Genomic DNA, 21206 nt, shown 5'->3' with positions numbered 1-21206 from the left:
AGGGTAGGGGCAGGGCAGGGATGGAGCCTGGCTCGGACATGGGCGAGCAGGACAGGGACCGGGTGGGTGATGGACCCGGCTGTGCGGGGCAGCGCTCTCCCTGTGTCTGTCCCTGTGTCAGTCCCTGTGTCAGTCCCTGTTCCTGTGTCGGTCCCGTCTCTGTGTCAGTCCCCGTGTCAGTCCCCGTGTCAGTCCCTGTGTCAGTCCCTGTGTCAGTCCCTGTTCCTGTGTCGGTCCCGTCCCTGTGTCAGTCCCCGTGTCAGTCCCCGTGTCAGTCCCTGTGTCAGTCCCTGTGTCAGTCCCTGTTCCTGTGTCGGTCCCGTCCCTGTGTCTGTCCCTGTGTCGGTCCCGGTCCCTATCCCTCTGTCTCTCCCTGTCCCCGTGTCTGTCCCTGTTCCTGTGTCAGTCCCTGTCCCTCTGTCTGTCCCCGTGTCAGTCCCTGTCCCTGTGTCAGTCCCTGTCCCAGTCCCTCTCTCTGTCCCCGTGTCTGTCCCTGTCCCTCTGTCTGTCCCTGTGTCAGTCCCTGTCCCTGTGTCAGTCCCTGTCCCTCTGTCCCTGTCCCCGTGTCTGTCCCTGTCCCTGTGTCGGTCCCTCTGTCTGTCCCCGTGTCAGTCCCTGTCCCCGTGTCAGTCCCAGTCCCTCTGTCTGTCCCCGTGTCTGTCCCTGTTCCTGTGTCGGTCCCTGTCCCTGTGTCAGTCCCAGTCCCTCTGTCTGTCCCCGTGTCTGTCCCTGTCCCTGTGTCAGTCCCAGTCCCTCTGTCCCTGTCCCCGTGTCTGTCCCAGTCCCTGTGTCGGTCCCTCTGTCTGTCCCCGTGTCTGTCCCTGTCCCTGTGTCAGTCCCAGTCCCTGTGTCAGTCCCAGTCCCTCTGTCTGTCCCCGTGTCTGTCCCTGTCCCTGTGTCAGTCCCAGTCCCTCTGTCTGTCCCCGTGTCTGTCCCAGTCCCTGTGTCAGTCCCAGTCCCTCTGTCTGTCCCCGTGTCTGTCCCAGTCCCTGTGTCAGTCCCAGTCCCTCTGTCTGTCCCCGTGTCTGTCCCAGTCCCTGTCCCAGCCGCGCTCCCGCCGCCCGGCGCGCGCTGCCCTCACCCGTGATGGCGGCGGCGGCTTCGGCCGCGCTCCCGCAGCTGCTCCGTCCCTCCCGGCCGCGGCTGCCGGCGGGCCCCGCGCTGCCCGTACCCGGCATGGCCGCCAAGGGAGCCCGGCAGCGGCCGCGGGCGGGCGGTGGGGACGCGGCGGGGCGGCGGCCCGAGCCCGCGGGCAGCGAGGAGGCGCGGAACGAGTGGGTGCAGCGGGGCACGGAGCGGGGCACGGAGCGGGGCCGCGGCTGAGGGGCTGAGGGGCCGAGGGGCCGCGGGGCCGCCGGGGCCGGTGTTTACACGGGTGGTCCGTGCGGTGGGGATGGTGCTGGAGCTCGGCGCTGTTTTGGGGGCTGGTGTGGGGCGGGGGGCCAGCCCTGAGGGGGGCTGATGGTGCTTCCATGTGAGGGGGCTGGCGTCCCCCCACTGCCCAAATGCCACACTCAGAGCCCTGTGCTCGCTGTCACCTTGGTAGCCTTGATCTCTTTGCTGACGCTTCCTGCTGCGTTTTTGTAATTTTTTTTTTTTTTTTTCCCTTTTGGATTAGATCATCTGGGAGCAAAGCCGGGCAAGTTTGGGCCCCTGAAGGATCAACAGCTTTCAAGTGTCTCATCTCGGCCAGGTTCTGTGCAGCTCTGCTGAGCAACATCTCGGACTGTGATGAGACCTTTAACTACTGGGAGCCGGTGAGTCCCTTCTTGCCCTTGGGATTGGGAATTCATACTTGGCCTGTGCAAATACCCATTTATTTAGCACCTTGTGCTCTCTGTTTCAGTCTGTAGTTGGCTCGTGCAAATGCAGATTTATGTAGAACCTTGTGCTGATCCCTCTGTTTCAATGAGATTTTTTTTGCTCTGGAATTCAGGGTGGAAAACTGTCTGCTCTGTGTGCTGCATGTTAATTTATTTATTTGCTCTCTGTTGTAGACACACTACCTCATTTATGGGAAGGGGTTTCAGACATGGGAATACTCTCCAGCCTACGCCATCCGCTCCTATGCTTACCTGTGGCTCCATGCCTTGCCAGCCTGGTTCCATGCCAGGGTTCTGCAAACCAACAAGGTAAATCAGATGTGTGGAAGCTGCTTTTGTGAGGAAGAAATGTGCTTTGAGTGTGTGTGAAGCAGCTCTTGTGTTTGTTGTTGGAATTGACTTCATGTTTATAAAATGCTGGCTTGTTGACAAACATTGACCTCCCTGTAAGGATTTCCAAGGGTTTGTGGGTTTCCCCTGATGCTTTACAAGCCCATTTTGTGTCCTGTGCCTCATTCCGACTCTGGCTGTGTCTCCTAGGTTCTCATCTTCTATTTCCTGCGATGCTTCCTGGCCTTCCTGAGCTGCGTTTGTGAGCTCTACTTCTACAAGTGAGTGCCAGTCTGTCTGCAGGGGGTGTTTGGGAGCGGTGTGAGTGACGTACGCAGTTACTGCCACAGGAAATAGGCTCTGAAGCTCGTGTGTAGATGAGTTAATATGTGTTCTCGTGATAACTTAATGAGATGTTGGTCAGAATGCCACAATTAGGACAAAATTGTACTCCCAGATCTGCCACCCACACCTCTACTCCAGCATTTTGTTGACTCCACTCGTTTTGTCACTGCTGGCAGCAAGCAGGGTGGGAGTGTTGTAGATTGAGGAGAGTCTGGTGCTGTGTTTGCTTATCACAGTGAATTTGACTGGAACACATTGATTGTTGCTGTCTGTAATCTCTCTGCCAATGCTGTTTACAGCCACTAAAAGCAGTAGCCCTAACATGCAATTATCTTGTCTAAACTGGATTTTTATTTTTACCTGCTGCCTCTTGATTCCTGATTTTCAAACCACTACCTTGCATGACTTTTCTGTTGCCAGTAGTCTGGGTTTGAGGAGGTGAGCAGTGCCTTTTTTGCATGATGGGGTTTTGTGAGGGGTGAGACTCATAAATAGATTGATGTGTGCAGCAGTGCAGCCACCAGTTCCTGAGGCTGGCACAAGCACAAGTGGGAGAAGCCAAGTCCCATCCAGAGTTTTGCACTGGTGTAACTCTCAGGGTCTGAAATCCCAGGCCAGAGGCAGCAGCTGAGTGTTGGGAATCCCCCACCTCAGAGCTCTCAGGCTGCACCATGGATTATTTGTGGTCCTGCATGCGTTGGGTTCTGCTCTGTTTTTGCCCTGAGGCTATTTTGTGGCACCTGTTTCTCTGCTGCTTCCCCAGGGCTGTGTGCAAGAAGTTTGGGCTGCACGTGAGCAGGCTGATGTTGGCCTTCCTAGTGCTCAGCACGGGGATGTTCTGTGCTTCTGCAGGTGAGTTGGCTTGGCAGTGGCACTAACAGTGACCAAAGATGGCTCCAGAGAGAAGAAAATCCACAGCTCTAACACATCTCTGGAGTGCTCTTTGTTGTGTTCAGCTGGGGGTGTCTTTCGTGACAGAATAAGCGTTGATTCAGATTTTGTTCTCTGTGTTGCAGTTTCCAGGCCTGTTTCTGTTGCTGCCTCTTGTTTTTTTCTATTGCTGTGCCTTTCAAACAGGCTCTTGGCCTGCCTTCCTTGGACATCTTGGGTTCTAAGGAAGGAGGCTGATATTTTGGCAATGCCATTTGCCTTTGTGTCCTGTCCCCTCTGGCTGGTTGTACCTGTTTTCCCAGCCACTGTAAGACTTCTGTAAAACACTTGCTGCTGGTGTTGGGTAGAGTGTGGGGAAGCTGTGCTAACCCTCTCTCCACTTGCCCTACAGCTTTCCTCCCCAGCAGTTTCTGCATGTACACCACTGTGGTTGCCATGACAGGCTGGTACATGGACAAGACCTCCGTGGCAGTGCTGGGGGTGGCTGCTGGAGCCCTGCTGGGCTGGCCCTTCAGTGCAGCTCTGGGGTAAGGAGGGGTTTCTTGCCCTTTGTTACGTGGGTTTCACCTGGCTGGGGAGAATGGAGGGGTGGAGGAGAAAACCAGCAGGGACTGAGCTGCCAGCCTAGCCCAGGATCATTGCTACAGGCTTCTTGGCTCTTGAAGAACTCAGGTTGGGAAGATTTCCTGGCACTAATATGAGTAAAACCTGAGCTGGATGACTGGACTGTGGAGTAGAAGCAGAGGCCAGTGACGTGGTGGTTCTTTCTCTTGCTTCAAAGGGGCGGCAGCGGGGTTCTCAAAGCCTCCAGCTGACAGCTGGGTCTCTCTTTCAGGCTTCCTATTGCCTTTGACTTGTTGATCCTGAAGAAGAGGTGGAAAAGTTTCCTGAACTGGTGTGTGGTGTCCTTGATCCTGTTTTTGGTGAGTGCCTGCAGCAACACGAGGAGGGAATGGACTGCAGTAGAAGGGATGAGTTCCTTTAGGAAAATCAGCTGGAGCTGCTGGCACTTCAACCAACAGCTGCTTTCTTCCAGGTGCCCTTGGTGGTGGTGGACAGCTATTACTATGGGAAGCTGGTGGTGGCACCTCTCAACATCGTTCTGTACAACGTCTTCACCCCGCACGGCCCTGATCTCTACGGTGAGTTTGGGATAATAGGGCGGGAAGGGAGCCCGAGGGTGTCTGGCTGCCGTGGCCCGTGATTGGCAGTGCTTTTTCTGACGTGCCCTGAAGCCAAAGCAGCCTGCCAGCTCCAAAGGCTGCAGCTGCTGCTTCTGGACACGGGATGTCTCTGTCGAGCTGGGAATGCACTGCCCCGGTTCTCCACGCTGGGAGTTGTGCTGCTTTTGTTCACGTTCCGCGTCTGTGAGACTGCCAGGAGATGTCTCAGTGTCTGTGCACAAGCGGCCCGTGTGTGTTTGTCAGCTTGAATCTTGTTCCTGGCTGTTGTTCCTCACAGTCAGGCTGCAGAACCTTGGGAAAGAGGATTGGTGCAGAATCCATACTTCTCTCTGTCCATATCCTGCACTTCTAGAGCTGAACAGCAGCAGAATATTACATTTCTAGCAGGGCTTCAGAAGGGCTGGCAGAGACCACGGGATTCCTGCAGCATCTCTGTGCTCTGTTTGAGCCCAGAGGAGCTGTTCCAGGAGGGACTCAGCAGTGCTGAGCAGCAGCAAGGCTTTCTCTGGCTGCTGGCGTTGTTGCTTCAGTTGAGGGGCTGTTTCGGGTGGTGCTGAGTGGTGATTTGTCACTTGTGCTGTGGCACAGCAGGACAGCAGCTGCTCTGCCATGGCTCGTGGCCTCTGCAGGAAGGCTCTAAAGTGTGGAGCTGTGAGTTTTCTATAAGTAAACTCCAGGCTCTGTCTCTGATAGGTTTTGGCAGGGGCTTGTGCCTGACCTTTTCCACACTGGTGCATGAGTTGTTTCCAGAAGCCTCCAGGGACCAATCTGTCCTGGAGAGTTTTATTCACAGTGACACTCACACAACATCCTTGGGCTAGTAAAACAGCCTGCCTGGAACTGCTCTTTAATGCAGCGTGGCCAGGACAGCGCTGTGTGTTTAGAGAGCTTCAAAACACTGGGGAGAAATAACACTACCAGAGGAGATGAAAGGCTGGCCAATCCCTTTTGGCTCTGGAAGCTGGGATTTCCCAATGTTCACATGATGGGAGCAGAGTCACCAACCCAGATCATCTCCAGTGTAAGCACCACAGTATTTTGGAGACAAGGTCCAATTTATTTTCTTTTCTTCTGGCTTCAGCAATACACTCCTTCTACATAAATATTGTCTGTGCAATTAATATTTCCCTGGAGTGATTAGGTTTCTACAGCCAAGGGAGAAGAGCTGCTAAGTGTATATATCCCTGATTTTGAGGCTTTGGGATTCTAAGAAGTCATAATTTGTGACCAAGGTTTTGTCCCACTTTGGGAAGCTTTGTGCAGCTTGGGTGGAACGTGCTGGAGCTGTTCATGTGGCACTTTGCTCTGTGGAGTCCTGGTTCTTGAGCAGAGTGAGAATAAATGAAATGCAGCAAGCAGACTGTTCATTGTAGCAGCTCTGAAGCAGACTTGCTCAGAAAGAGGGCTGTGACTCATGACCAAGTGATTGCAGCTCAGTTACTGCTTGCCAGCTGCAGTTCCTGTGCTCAGGCTTCAGCCCAGGGTGGGGCTCCTTATCTTAAACCTCTTTTACAACTCCTCTGCTCTGGCCTGAGCTGCCCTTACCATTCCTGTGGACAGGGTGCAGCGTGGGTAAATTTGAGTTCTAGAATTGCTCCCAGGGCCATTCACAGACTCAGAGCTCAAAGCATTTTCTCCCTCTGTGTCTGACAGTGCTTCCAGCTGGTTTTCCTCATGGAACCACCGTGCCAGGAGCTGCCTCGGTGTTCTTTTCCCACTGTTTTCACCGGTCTGTCTCATATATCCCACACCTGCCAGCTCTAGGATGTGGGGTCCTTGCAGGAAGCTCCATCTCCTCTCCTGGTCTGTGTGGAAGCATATTCCCATTAATCCTGAGCATGGAGAGTTCTCCAGCGTTCCTCCCTGCTTCAAAGACGATATTCTGGGCCAGGACTTCTTGCATGCAGTGGGGTCATTCCTTTTTGACGCTGCAGTTCTGTCTCAGTTCACCTTGAGCCGTGTGGATAACAGGAATAAAAAGCCTTTTGCCCTGGGAGGCTTTGAGCCTGAGTGCCTCTGAATGGATGACCCAGCCTGGTGCTTTTTGCCTGCTGCGCGCTGTTCTCTTCTCTTTTTTCCCCACTTTTTATTTTTTTTGTCCTCTCACAGAGAAGAAAATCCCTCATTGGAGAAGGAGGGGAGGCTCCAGTGCTTATTTTTTATGGGCAATTCAGTCACAGTGCAAAAAAATGTAAGCGAGCAGCCTTTTTTTGGTTAAAGCTGTGCTTCAGAGCAGCTGATCTGTCTATTGGCAGTATTAGCTGGGCTGTATTTGGATTGTGGAGGAGTTGTTTCATAAATCGTCCTTCACTCCTGACCCCCAGCTGCCAAATCAGAGACAAGAGCAGAGAGTGGTGAATTCAGGGTGAATTTCCTTTGCTTTCCATAGCAGCCAGAACGGTGACAGGATGGTCCCTGGAATTATCCCTTAAAGATTTAGGACTTCTTTTGATAATTGCTGTTTGCTTGCAGTGCGAATAACTCAGGGTTTCCTCTGTGAACCCGAGTTGCTTGGCCAAGCAGTGACTCCAGTGCCATGTTTGTGACATTCCCAGGGCAACTTCTCCCCTTGTTGAGCTGCAGAGGTTTCAGGTTTTCCTTGCTGCTTTTCAGTTGTCTGATTAATTTCAACACGGACCCAATTTAAGTGGCTCTGATTGCAGGAAATTGCTGTGGCATGTGACACATGTCACAACAGTGCCGTGATTAAAGCCCCCGCGTGTCATTTACTGGCTGATTGAGCTAATCACACGGAGAGAGTGGGAAATGTGTGGAGAGGAACTGGCATTCCTTATTGTTAAGGGCTTTAAGCATCCTGAATTAAGAGTCTAAATAAATGACAGTTGGACTGGAGTTTCTTTCAGTTTACATTCTCCAGAGCTTGCAGCCAGTTCCCAAGTGTGGAGGCAGAGCTGCCTGGCTCCCGTTTGTGTCAGAACAGACGGAATTTGGGACATTTAAATAGTGCTGAGCCTAAGGAGGGACCAAAACCAGCATTTAGTAGCAGAGTCTTTGTTAGGGTGAAGTGGGAATGCAAACTCCTTTCCTTCTTAATCCTTTTTGGTACATCTTCTGTTCCTGCCAACCCAGAGTGAACATCCTCACTCCAGAATTACTTGACATTGTGTGGTTTTGTGTTACTCCTCTGCAGTTAGAAAGGAAGAATGAATTTAGGGTCAAGTTTCTCAGTTTTACACGTTTCCACCTCTGCTTCCTTGCTGTGCTTTCTGAATGCAGGGGTGAGCTCTGTGTCACAGAATTCTGCTGGCTGTGGGAGTGGCCTGGGATTGAACAGCAAATGTGATACTATTTTTCACTCCCAGTGGAAAAGTAAGGAGAAAAATAATTTCTGAGAAGGAAGACAATGAAGTTTCTTGGGCAGGAGTGAGTGTGAGATACTCTGGTGGACTGTGTCAGGCAAAGAAGGTCCAAACCTGCTGTGCCATCCGTTCATGCTTGTGTTTCAAACCTCTTTTTGCCTTTTTTCTCACCCTTTAGGTACAGAACCCTGGTCCTTCTATTTCATCAATGGCTTTCTGAATTTCAACGTGGTGTTTGTCCTGGCCCTGCTCGTGCTGCCTCTGACCTATCTGATGGAGTGTCTGCTGCAGAAATTCCGTGGTGAGTGCAGGGCAGCTGGCAGAGCCAGACTCAGGAGAGTTTGCCTGCCAAAGAGCAGCTTTTCTTTATTGGAAGTGAAACTGGGAGCAGTGAAGACTTCTGGAACACCAGGAAAGTTGCTAGAGCTCATTAGAGTTCAGGATTGTTCCTTGCCTCCACCTCAGGAGGAAAAATGTGTTATCAAAAGCAGGCCTGACAAGGTGTGTGGTTCCTAACCTTCATTCTGACATTTCGTGCATCAGGAATGGGCCAGGCAATGATCCTTAAGGGGAAAGAAGCTGTCCCTGGTGTTGTTCCCATCTTGTCTGCAGCTGGACATGGGTAGGAACCTTCTGGGATTGAAGCTGGACTGTCCCGTGCACTGTGGGTTTTTCAGCTGCCAGGCTCCCCATGCCCTGGGAAATGTCCCTTTGTGGGTGGATATAGTGGGAGTTAAAAAAAAAGGAGGAACCAGAATATTTCCTACTCCACACTGGGCTTTTTCTTGAATAAAATGACATCAGTTTGAACACGTGACACTTGGTAAGTGACTCCAGAGGGGAAATGTAAATTCTTCTCTGCTGTTTTCCTACGGAAAATTCATCAAGTGTCAGCAGCAGCCTCCAGATTCATCAGCCCCGTCAGTGCTTTGCTCTCTCTCTGTTTTTTTTTTTCTGAATACAACAAACAATAACACAATCGTCGATGAAAATGTATGTTAAGGGGTGTTTGCTTATATCTGTTCCTCGGCTGTGAATGCCAACCTCTCAGAAAGCAGTAAAAGCTCAGTAGGAGCTCCTGTAAATGCAAGATTTCCTGCTGTTCGCCTGGTGTTCTTGTGCTTAACAGCAGGAGCAATTCTGCCAAGTGCTTTGTTCTTATTGTCTGTGAAATGCCGTTGGCTTAATTGCTTAACTCTGCTGTTGGGAGTAGTAAGGGGGTAGGAAAGGGACTGAAAATCGTCAGGCAGTGCAGAACCCTCCTCAGTGTGACTGAAATTCAGGGTAATTGTTGTTATTTTTGAATCTGTTATTTCCTCTGTTAAGCAGAAGGCGCCTGGGAGACCTCTCCTGCCGTTTTTTTTTTTTGTAATGAGGCAATGAAGGCTGGGGACACTTCAGGCACTAAACAACCCTTTGGAAGGGGAAGGGGAGATCCTGAGGAGGCCCTTTCTGATCTTTGTGTGTACAATGCCCAGCAGGAAACCCAGTACCTCTGTCTGCCTGTTCAGACCTGGCAGTTCTCGATGAGTTTTGTGTCTTGCTTGGATCCAGTAACACTTATTTTCTGCTTTTGGTCTTCCCAAGGCTGTGGGAATTGTCAGGATTGTAGGAATCTGCAAAAATCCTCTGAGGAAGATGCCCTGCTGGCTGTTTGGGTGTGTTACCTGCATTTTAGCAACAGGGATGCTCAGAACAGGGTGGGGGGGGGTCTCAAGAGTGGGCTTTGGGTGTGAGATAGGATTGTGCAAGAGAAGCAATTCTTGCATTACTCCTTTGCTGAGTTTTTGTTTCTTCCAGTTCAGAATCTGGGCCGTCCCTACTGGCTGACCCTGGCTCCCATGTACCTCTGGATCCTGATTTTCTTCAGCCAGCCCCACAAAGAAGAGAGGTTTCTCTTCCCCATCTATCCCCTCATCTGTCTCTCTGGTGCTGTGGCTCTCTCTGCTCTTCAGGTAAATGTTAGTGGTTTTTAATAGATAGCTGAGAATATTTCCCAGCCATTATTTCATGATGACTTTGAGTCGTTCTCCAATCCCAAGTGGGAACTCCTGGAGCTGTGATGTTGTAGTGCCAACACCACACAAAATCCAAGAGGGTTCAGTAACCTGCTGATGGAATTGTGCCTCCTTGGCTGTTCAGCCTAGGGGCAGGAGTGTAGGAAATGCATTTTGTGTTGTGTTTTAGTAGGAATCCCTCACTGGGTTGAAGAAAGGAAAAGGGATCTCGTTTAAATGTTGGGAAATTGCTTTGAACATTTGGAAGAGCCAGAAACTGGATGTTTAGTAAACATCACTTGAAACACTTCACAGAGCAAAGCACTAATACAGATTGATATAAACCTTCCCAAAGCTCAGAGTTATTCATCTCCTGCTGTTAAAAAGGCTCAGGAATGCAGCCAGGAGTCCCTGCTGGAGCCTGTTCCAGCTGTTTGGCCTCATCCTGCTGGTCCTCCTCTGTCCTGCTGTGCAGCACTGCTGGAATTCCTGCCCACCCCTCAAATCACTCACCCTTCCCTTGCTCAGATGCTGTTCTCACTCTGGATCTCCACTCATTCCTCAGATGAGTTCCAGTCCTTGCATCCCCACAGCATCCAGCTCTGTGATGTCATCAGTTTTATGGCTCTGACAGAGAATTCCTCTGTGCTCTCAGAACATCACAGGGCAATGTTTATTTATTTTTATTTGTGCCAAATACGGCTTTAGGAAAATTTCATGTACATTTTCTGCATATTTTACCACTGTTTGATGACGTTTTGCCCAGTATGGAGCATCCAGCTGAGAGTCTGGAACTGATTGCCCACCAGCAGGACAAGCTTGTCACTCTTCCCCTCCAAACCACGTGGATTTGGCTGTTATGAGAAAAATGCAAACAGGACAAGAGAAACAGAAACCAGCTGAGGGTAGGAAGTGAATAAGCATTCCTGCAGAACAGGAGGGAGGGACCAAGCCAAGGTCTGGATGTGTTTCCTCCTGGGTATTCCCAGAAAGGCTTTTAAAGTAAAAAAGCCTAAAGAGCTTTTCTTTTATTAATTTTTCTTTTATCAATTTTTCTTTTATCAGTTTCAGAGTGACTTAAAGCTGGATGCAGAATGTGCTCTGTGTTCTTTTACCCACTTCAAAGCTGTGGTTTGAGCAGGGTAAACAACCATAGGTCACTCTGGAAATCTGGGTCATGGAGTTTAGACAGGAATTCAGTCCAGCATGGAAACTCAGGTGTGTCTGTGCAGGGAACTTCTGCAGAAGTGTCCCTGGTTCACCTGGGAACAGCCAAGCTGGAGCCCTTGAGAGAGCACTTTAGGTCCAGAGGCTTTCCTAGGGAAAAGAGCTGAAAACTTCTTGAAATACCCCAAATTATCACTTAAATATGACTGAACCTTATGAGTTTCTGTGCGTTTTTATGGCTCTGAATTAAAAAAGCCCAGAGATCTGGTGGGAGATGCACTGTTGTAAAGTCTTGATGAAAAATAAGAATTTTGCTGAGCAGATCAGAGTTGGAGTAACTTTATATTGTCTCTTTTTTTTCTTACTCTTCCCTGAGAAATGTTACCACTTCATCTTCCAGCGCTACCGCCTGGAACACTACACAGTGTCCTCCAACTGGCTGGCCCTGGGGACTGTCTTCCTCTTTGGCCTTTTGTCACTGTCACGCTCTGTTGCCTTATTCAGAGGTTGGTATTTCAGATTTGCTCTCTGCTCTCCTGGCCTTTGGGCTCAAGGGCTGCAAAAGTTGTGCTGCTTTGCCTGTAGAAATCAGGAACCTTGAGAAGTTTGGATGTCGCTGCTGCAGGGGAAGGAATTAGTTCTGATGGTCACCATTCATTAATTATTAATGATGCATTCATCCACATATGTATGAGTGGATCACTGGAATTACATCACTTAAAAATCCTCTGCCCTTCACCTTCCACCAGCACAACTCCACTGATCTAAAACCTGACTGGTATTAAAGCAGGTATTTCAACTTGCAGATAGATAATCCCACTTGGAAAAGCATTTTCCTGTGTAAAACTTGAATTGGGTGCACGAGTCCTTAATGGAGATGGATTGGGCATTTCTGGAATCAGAGCCTTCCCACCTCACCAGTATTTTTTGGGGTTTTGGTGGCCATTGCCAGCCAGGACAGGGGAATGAGACTAAAATTGGTAGGGCACAAGCACTGCTAGAGGAGAGGGAGTTTTGGAATCCATAGACCAGTTCATTTATTCAGTTGGTTTATCAGTTAAAAATGTATGTACGAAACAATTTTTTGAAAGCTTTCATTAAATGCCCCTCTTACTTTAACCTTATTCATGACTTTCTGCCTTCCACAGGCTACCACGGGCCCCTGGACCTGTACCCGGAGTTCCACAGGATTGCCACTGACCCCAGCATTCACACGGTGCCCGAGGGGAGACCAGTCAATGTCTGTGTGGGCAAGGAGTGGCACAGGTTCCCCAGCAGCTTCCTGCTGCCAGACAAGTGAGTGCTGCAATGGAAAAGGTGCAGGTTGGTGAGATGCATAACGAGGGGCATCATAATGAGGGGGGTGATCATGCATGTGGGTAACCCTCAGGACCTTGGATCTCTGTTGTCACCAGCAGCAGTGTCACAAACAGTGGTAAAGTACCCAAACCGAAGGATTCTGAAGGGTTTTTGTCAGCACATTGGCCACAAGCTCCAGGGAGTCTGTGGTGTGCCTGCTTCTTTAGCTGCCCACCCTTGGAATGATGTCCTTGGTTCTGCTTTTGGTGCTCTCCACACAAAATGCTTTCCCTGTTCTCCGCAGTTGGCAGCTCCAGTTCATCCTGTCGGAGTTCCGGGGCCAGCTGCCCAAACCCTTTGCCAAGGGACCCATGGCCACACGGATCATTCCCACGGACATGAATGACCAGAACAAGGAGGAGCCATCTCGATATGTGAGGATTTATTGCCGGTTCCTTTCCCTTCCCTCGCTGTATAATTTGAATTAATGTAATGCCTCTGAGTGGATCTCCCCATTTCTGTTTCCTGGGGAGTTCCAAACCAAAAATGGTCCCTCTGTAGCACTTGGAAATCTCCCCATTCTTGTGAGTGGTTTCTGTTTGCCTTCCATCTGCCAATTTTAAAACATAATGATAATAAAAGAAGCAGCAGAAGTAATAACTCCTAATTACTGCAGTTTTGGGTTTAGTGTGGTGTGTTAATGTGATCACAGGAATGAGTAGTTCGAAGTCCCCCACAGAAAATATTTGTCACTGAGCAGGAATTGAAATTTCCCTCTTCTATTTGTTTTTAAATATAAAACTATTCATCATATTTGCAACTGAGGAGGAGGAACTTAATTTGGAACGTAATTGCATTAGTGATTTCAGTGGGAATCTGCTAAGATAACATATATTGGTATTATTGATTTATTTTCTGGTTGGACTAAACTAAACCAGTGCACAAATAGGAATATTTTAGAATGATTGCTAGCTAGCATGTTTAAAATTACTAGCAGGTTAAGTCTTGGCAACCTTCTGGGTTAAAACTCTTATTTTGAGGCTCATTATGTGGTTACTGGAAAGGGGATGGAGGCGTGTTCCCACCTGAGAGGAGCTGTCTGCTGCAGTGCATTTAATTTATGAAATCCTTAACTGGGGCTTATTTTTAGCACAGACAGCTGGCTGCTGCACAGCCTGTGACTAATGGAGCAAAACACACTTTTGTTTCATGCTTGTTCCTTAATGTCACCCTACAACTTTGTTATTTCTCGTGCAAGCTTAAGGGCCTAGGACTTCAGAAATCAGAAATTAAATGGGGTTAAAACTCTTACTTGTGACCTGCTAATTACACCAAGAGATCAAGATCTTTCCCCAAATTTAGTGAGTACAAGCACACTCAGATTTAAAAAAAAGATAGAAGAATAATTAGCAAGAACTGGACAGGACTGTGAGAGTGAATAAATCCAACTAGCACGAGGCTCTTGGTCATTTAAAGGGGAGAAAACAAAGGGTTCAGGAGGATTATCTGAGCCAGGGATAAAACCAATTAATGGCTGCAGATCTCACTGTTTCAGGTGTGAGTATCTATTACTGCTCTGCTTGGAAATGGAAGAGTGAACCTCAGTGTTTCTGTTGCTATGAGACACCGGGGAAAGAGTGATTTGATCTTGTTTTGCAATCTCTCCTTCCTTAATCACATTGAGCAGCACTTACCTTGCACTTGCCCGGCTGGGGAGGTGCATTTGTCTCTGAACTGCTAAGAAAGAGATAAGGAGTGTTATTTCTTACCGAGATACATCCAAGCAGGACCAGCAGATTAGGCCTAAAAGCTGTTAACAACAGCTGACTTCAGACAAAGGGGTTTTCAAGCACTTTCTTTCCACTTCTTACACCATCCAGACCCCATGGCAGCAGCAGATGTGCCCTTAGCTCCAGCTCTGTGCCGTTCCCACTCCTGTCAGTCAGGATGGGATCCAATTTAGCTCTCCTCCACTTGGCAGAGCAGTTGCATCAAATAAAGAAAGAGTGGGAGGAGGAAAAGGAAAGGGGAACAGAAGAGGAGAGGATGTAATTTAGAAATCCCTCGCAGCTTTGTTCACTAAGACTCATTCCTTTCTTTCGTTTCAAGGTCTGTGCATCCCCCAAGTCTCGTGTAAATCCCCAGCTCAGTGCAGAGGTGCTGCGTTGGCCCTCTGAGCAGGAGGAATATCATGCTTGGCTTCACTGTAACTTGTGAAAATACAAGGGAAACCTGTCTTGCACCTGGAATTTGAGGTCCCAGCTCTTTTAGGGCAGCATTTAGGATGAGACAAGTGAGATCCTTGAGGCAGCAACTTGTCTTTCTCTGAATGATTCTACATCACTTCCAGAAAAACTTGGTTAGTGGTTTGGGAGTCCTCCTGCTAATGAGCCAGAACCTCTCCCAGGGCCTGGAATGTTCCTCTCACACAGAGGAAGAAGTGGATTCAGCATCCTCAGCTGTGTTTCCTGTGGTGTAATTTCATTTGCCACTCAGTTGTGATGCCATGGAGCCATCTGCTATCCACCTAATTAAATTGTTTTCAGCCTAAATTGTTACATGAAACCCCAAAGATGCTTCAGAAAAGGGATCTCAAGCATGGCCAAGGAAGTTGGCAGTAAAATGTTGTGGGAGAGAGAACTGAACCTCCCTGAAGGAAGAGTTTGAGGGAGTAAGGCAGGATAAGACAAAGGATTCCCAGCACGAAGGGGGAGGTTTCATAACGTGAGTCTCCTGTTGGATTGCCCCACAAAGGCTTTGCTTGAAAACATTCAAATTCTGTTACCTGTGTCCTGCAGGAAGCATTTCACCTGTTGCTAGAAATGTAACCCTCTTTTCATGGCTGTCAATGAACACAGACAACCAAAGCTGCAGGAAATGAACCACAGGAATGTCTGTCTTCCTGCAGATTGACATTTCCAAGTGCCACTACCTGGTGGACTTGGACACAGCAACGGAGAGCCCGCGGGAGCCCAGGTACTCCTCCAACAAAGAAGAGTGGGTGACCATTGCCTACAAGCCATTCCTTGATGCTTCCAGGTAGGATTTGCACTTTGGAGAGGGAGGGGTGAGGGCTGGCAGTCTGTGATTTCTGTTTGCCAAAGTGGACAGGGAGGAGAGATCCGTTGGCAAATCCAATTTCCAGCAGAGTGGAACCTTTGTCAAACTCCTGCTTGTAAATTTTATGAGCTGAGTTGCTTTAGAGGGTGAAACCCTGTGAGGAGGGTGGTGAGAAGGAGTATTTTTATAAAGAAATAAACAATTTCTTTATAAAGCCTCCTGCTGAAGCAATGTTTTTTGGGTTTGAGGTGGATGTCGCCTCCTCCCAGGAGACTTTTCACTCTGTCTTGTCCCAGCCAAATTCAAGACAGGTATAAATCAGTCTCAGAGGGGATGAGCTCTTCAAAATTTTATGAAAGCTGGCAGGCAGAGAGAGGAGGCAGTCAGCAGGGCCACACGTTTACTGGGCACCAGAAAATCCATGGAAGAGATCACTGCTGGAATCTGTTCTGCAGTAGTTGTGCTGCTCACTGAACAACTTGCTGGTGTGTCTGTGAGAAGCAGAGGTGGGATTTGTTCTCCTCCAGGCTGACAGGGGATGGGATCAGGGTTATCAAGCTGGGAATGTTGTTCATACATGCCTGCAGATGCAGGAACATTCAGCTGCATGAGGATCTTATTTAGTCCTTTAGAGCTCTGGCCGTGAAGGTGTCACACCAGGACAGAGGGGCTGGCTGGAAAAACCTCTGTAAAATCTAACCCAGAGTTCAGTGCCCTCCTGTTTTCCATGAGAGACCTTGTGACTTCCTGGTACTTGGGCCCTCCAGGGAGTGGGGCTGGGACGAGCAGTGGGAAGGAGTGAAAATGTTCGAGAGCTCCCAGGAGAGCTCTGGTGTTCCCAGCTTGCTGACACAAACAACTTCTCCTGGCAAGGTCTCCCCATGAACTGTATTTTCCAAGAGAACCTGCTGCTACATTTGGGCAGGACTTTGGGAAGTTTGGCCAATGAGTTTTATTAATGAGGCAGTTGAAGCATCAAAGGCACTCCTTGTGCAGAGGATTTGCCCTTAAATGTCCATTTCTGCTTTAGAGCCACATTTGTGTATTCCTGGCTGGCATCTCACACCCAGCACCTGCTTCCAGTGCCTTGGAAACAGCCCTTGCTCGCTCTGAAGTGTAAAACCACTATGAAAATGCATCTTTTTGGGGTTTTATCATAGCTAGTGAGGAACAGAAGTGTCACTTGGGAGCTGAGTGAAGAGTTCAGGTTTGCAGCTCAGTGGTTGCAGAGCAAGGGGTAAAAAAACCCAAACCCCATCAAGCACCTCCCCAGCTCAGCCCAAAGTGCAGCTCTTGTTGTGTGGAAATAAACGAAATAAATGAAATAAATGACCCCAGCAGCCCAGCTCAGTCCTGCTGCACTGGAGGCTTCTGGGGCTCGCTGCGAGTCTCCCATTGACGTCAGCAAGTGCAAATGTAAATCTCAGCTGGCTCTGATAAATGCTGCTGCTAATTGAATTAGAGAGCACTCCGAGCCACCAGCTAATTATGCTCCTCAGGAAGCTGCTTTGCCAAGGTCCATTTAATTCTATATTGGCTGAGCGCTCCGAATCTGGCACACAAAAGGGGAAATATATCACAGCTCCCCTCTGAGGAGCACATATTTTCCAGCTCTTTAGGCTGAGCCTTCTGCTTGCTCCACACACTTGGGTTTTCCATAAAAAAAAAAAAAAATTCTTAGTGCAAAATTAATGATTGGTTCACCTTGTTCGAGCATAGCATTACCCTGGTTTGATGAGAGCCTGTCTCATTCCCTTTAATGGTGTTTTCCTCTAGCTGTTTTCCCTGGTTTTATTTTAAAAGTAGCTGAATTACTTCTGAAATGTGTGTGTTGGTACAGAATTTAACCCCTAGAGGAAGTGCAAATGTTAAAGGGTTTTCAGAGAGCTTTGATCCTGAGCTTCTTGTGGCTGGGAGGCGCTGGGACCTGCCCCTGTGGCACTGGGACCTGCCCCTGTGGCACTGGGACCTGCCCCTGTGGCAGAGGTTCAGCTCCCTCCTGCCATTCCCTGCTCCTCTCCCTCCTCCTGCCTCTCTCTGAACGCTGCTGGCACCAAATTCAGGTTACCCAATGCAGTTTGGGAGGAATCTCACACTGCAGGTATCCACGTGCTGCCGTTCCATGGAAGTCTGTGAATTTGGGAAGGGGGACTGGAACATCTTCACTTGGGATTTCCTTCCATCCCACAGCAGCCTCCTCTGGCACTGCTGGAACAGAATTGAGTTGCTTTTCCTGAAATTCAGGCAGAAGAGGCTCAGCTCCAAGGGTCGCTGTGGTTCCAGCTCTGGTCACGGAGCATCTCTGTGGAGATGCATCTCTGGCTCCTGTCACGTCTCTGCCTGAGCTGGGAGCTGCTCTGTCCTGCAGCAGTGCCTCCTTCAGAACCCAGAAAACCTGGAAAAACAGACCCTGCTCACCCAGCTTGGAGTGATCATGGCCCTGCTCCTGCAGCCTGGGAGCTGAGTGCTGATTAAGGCTCCACACACTCGAGTCTCTGGGGGACAAATTTAGCAGCAAATGCAAATAGAACATTAAATATATTCCTGTCATCTGTCACCCAGCCCCTTCCCTGTGCCATCTGCTGTCTGAGGTGGCTGAGCCCAACACAGAGAGGTGACAGGAGGTGAAGGTTCCCCGTCCCTGAGCAGGGAGGGGACCATGAGGATGCAGGAGCTGCCTGATCCCAGCTGAGCCCAGCCAGGCTGTGCAGGAGCCCCTGGGGAGATGCAGCTCCAGTGGCAGTTCCTGCCATTGTTTTCCAGCTACATTTGAAAGATCTCCAGTGCTGCCTTACAACAAGCAAACGAAACACAACTCATCTTTCTGCTGAAAAAATTACTCGAATGGGATGTCCAGAACAGCAGAGCTGGGGGTTGAAGTGACCAGCAAGTGTGAGCCATCCCTGACCACTCAACAATCCAAACTGGAGTGCTGCTGCTGCTTTTCCGAGCTCTGTGTGCCTGGGGTTACACTTGTGGCTGGCAAGCGTTGGTATTTCCCATCCAGTTGACCTTAAAGACATAAAGGGAGAAGCTGCAGTGCTGAGGAAGCAAAACTCTGCCTCAGCCCCAATTTCAGTGAGTTGCTCAAATTTTTGAAGCTTCACAAAGCTCAGAGCTGCTGCTGAAGGACGTTTTATTTGTCCACTTCACACTGAAACCTGGACTTTATCATTAGTGAGAGAATACATCCATTCAGAATGCTCTCAGCCAGCACAGCTCCAGCAATTAGCAACCCAATCAGAGGTGCTAATTTCACCCAGCCATCATTAAGCCCTCCGTGCTCCACTGGTCCAGTTTTTGAAAGGCTGTGAAATGCCAGCTCCCAGCACTGGCAGGACATGGAGTGAGTGTGGGCTGCAGAGCTGCCCAGCCCTCTGTAATTCAGTATTTCCACAGAAGATCAGCTCAAGAGCCGAACTTCAAAACGCCGGTGCCCATTAAAGCTGCTTTTTGCTCCTCAGAGAGGCGTGGGGAAAAGGCAGCCAGAAAGATGGGATGGGAAGGAGTTTCCAGGAGGGAAATGCAGCCTTTCACCTTCACAGTGCCCTGAGGGACAGGGCTGTGGCATCCAAGGTCCCTTGGGTGCTGATATTTGGGATTTTAAATTTCTTCCAATGATTACAGCACCTTCCTGCCCTCTGTCCCCCTCAATCCTGCAGGGAATGGATGGTGGGTATGAGGCTGCTGCTCTTAGTGACAGAAACCAGCTCTGGTCGTGCCAACAAGGAGAGAATTTGGCACTTAAAAGCGTTTTGCTTTTCCTTTCTGGTTTTTCAGGTCCTCGCGGCTGCTGCGGGCGTTCTACATCCCCCTGCTGTCGGAGCAGTACACGTGGTACGCCAACTACACCATCCTGAAACCCCGCAGGAAGCAAGCCAGGAAAAAAATGGGAGGCTAGCAACACACCTGGGCCAGCAAAAAAAAAAAACCCCAAAGCATCTGCTGGCACTCTTGGACAGCTCCCTGTGTGAAGGATGGTGCTGGGAGGATTCCCCCATGAGCTCTGGCAGCCTCTGCTCCTCTGTCAGGGCTCTGCTCTGCCTCAAGCCATTGGAAAATGCAGCAGCCACCTATGGATGTGTTATCCCTGCTGCTCCCCGTGTCGTTCTCTCTTACGCCGGAGAAGAGAAAAATGGAAAATAAAAAGGGGGTGGCACCGCCAGGTTCTGCTCCAGGCTGCAAATCTGGGAAAATCCAGCTCAAATTGTCTCTCCCCCACCCACCCCCCCCCACTGTCCTCACCTGCTCAAGCAGTGCTTTTTTTCACCCAGGGAGTTTTTTTTCCAGGTAACAAAGCTTAGGAATTTTCCTTTTCCAAGGGGAAAAGAGGAAAAACACCTGACTGACAATGAACTGGAATGCACTGAATCTCAAGGAATGAAGCATCATGCACCACAGAGGAACAGCCTAAAGCTGCTCTGTCCAGGAGAAATTTCCAAGGATAAACCTGTGCTTTTGGGAACAAAAAACCCAAACTGAGACAATTACGTGTTTAATGGGATCAGAGTGTTCGTGTTATCTGTGAAGCCAAGTGTTTGTTTGCTATTTATAATGATTTTTTCAAGATCCTTTGAACTCTAGTTGTCAGCATCTTAAAAATTCTGGAATCATCCAGAGAGGAGAAGGATAAATCCTTTTTTTTTTTTTTTTTTTGCAGTTCTGTTTCCCAGAATAGCCAGGATGTGTTACGTGGGTCCAACATGCCTCAGAGCAGTGCTGTGCTTATTCCATCTCCATTTTCAAACGTGCAGCATCACCAGCTGGATGGAAGGAGCTGTTCTCACTCACACCCCTGGGATTCTGTGGGGATGGGATGGGGTGGAGCAGAGGAGGAGTTCTGCCCCATGGTGTGACTGTGGTTGGGTTGGTGTGAGCAGGGGGATCAGGGAGCAGATTTGGGATCCAGAAAAGCTCTGGGGATCCATGTGTTGGTCCAGGTGCTGGATGCAGGGCTCAGCAGGGTGGGAAGGCTGTGATCCCACCTGATCCTGCTGGGACAGAGCAGGAGGAGCTGCATGAGCAGCAAGGCTGGGCTGTGTCATAGGATCAACTTTACAAACACAGGGAGAGGTTCTGAATTCCTGCATGGCACGAAGGAGGAGGTTTTTAATGTTTGTGCTACAAGCAGTGCCCAGCCTGGTGTCTGGATGGTCACACCATGGAGAATCCCACTGCACCCCATTCCCTGGAGCAGCAGCTGGAAGCTGAGGCACTAAATTCAGGTTTAGGGTGGTGTCTAAGTTGTGCCATCCTTAGGGAAGTGGTTTTCATCCCATGCAAGTCTCCCCCTCCCTGAGTGTCAGCTGTGGAGCTCTGAGGTGTCCCAGGAATGTGGCTGGGATGAGCTGTTCTGGGAGGGCAGAGCTGCCACCAGAGTTTTGTGTCCGTGTCCATCATCTCCCCTCTCCTTCCAGCCAGCTCTGCCCTCGCTGAAGTTCACCCAGGGCTCTCCAGTGCCAGTGGATCCAGACCAGAACTCCTGCCCTGCTTGTTGCCTCTTCCCTTGCTGCCCCCGACCTGAACTCAAATAAAGCGACAGATGCAGCTCAAGCAGTGATGGCAGCAGCTCTGTGGTCCCATGTCCCAGCCCATCACCACGTGTTTGGTGTGAACACAGTGCAGTAAACACCCATTGGAAACCACTGTGGCCGCTCCACCTTTCTTTCCAGATGGATTCCTGTTCTGGAGTGATGCTTGGGAACGGATAAGTTCACAATAATGGGGAGTTAACAATGTTTTCCAGAGCAAACACAGGTGCAGTGTTGTCCCTCACTGTCCTGCAATCCA

At 49.6% G+C, this 21206-nt stretch overlaps 1 protein-coding gene across 3 annotated transcripts; it reads left to right on the top strand.

The window, feature by feature from the left end:
- The first annotated feature begins 200 nt into the window (after positions 1 to 200).
- ALG9 (ALG9 alpha-1,2-mannosyltransferase) lies at positions 201 to 21206 on the top strand. 3 transcript variants are annotated; one of them, XM_082296986.1, is made up of 15 exons: positions 201 to 1274; positions 1619 to 1757; positions 1998 to 2132; positions 2364 to 2434; positions 3262 to 3350; positions 3781 to 3916; positions 4225 to 4312; positions 4426 to 4531; positions 8072 to 8194; positions 9694 to 9848; positions 11434 to 11563; positions 12206 to 12353; positions 12661 to 12790; positions 15265 to 15395; positions 19197 to 21206. In XM_082296986.1, the coding sequence occupies exons 1-15, from the start codon at positions 1087 to 1089 to the stop codon at positions 19315 to 19317; spliced, it is 1890 nt and encodes a 629-aa protein (XP_082153112.1). In that variant the 5' UTR covers positions 201 to 1086; the 3' UTR covers positions 19318 to 21206. The 3 variants fall into 3 exon arrangements, with proteins under 3 accessions (XP_082153112.1, XP_082153113.1, XP_082153114.1); XM_082296987.1 differs by having other exon boundaries at positions 202 to 1274; positions 11458 to 11563; positions 19197 to 21205; XM_082296988.1 differs by lacking the exons at positions 201 to 1274; positions 1619 to 1757; positions 3262 to 3350 and having other exon boundaries at positions 2063 to 2132; positions 19197 to 21205.

Source organism: Coloeus monedula (assembly GCF_965178545.1).
Source record: "Coloeus monedula genome assembly, chromosome: 25".
Lineage (NCBI taxonomy): Eukaryota > Metazoa > Chordata > Aves > Passeriformes > Corvidae > Coloeus > Coloeus monedula.
The sequence above is the reverse complement of the archived record's forward strand: the minus strand, read 5'-3'. Positions and strand labels throughout refer to the sequence as shown.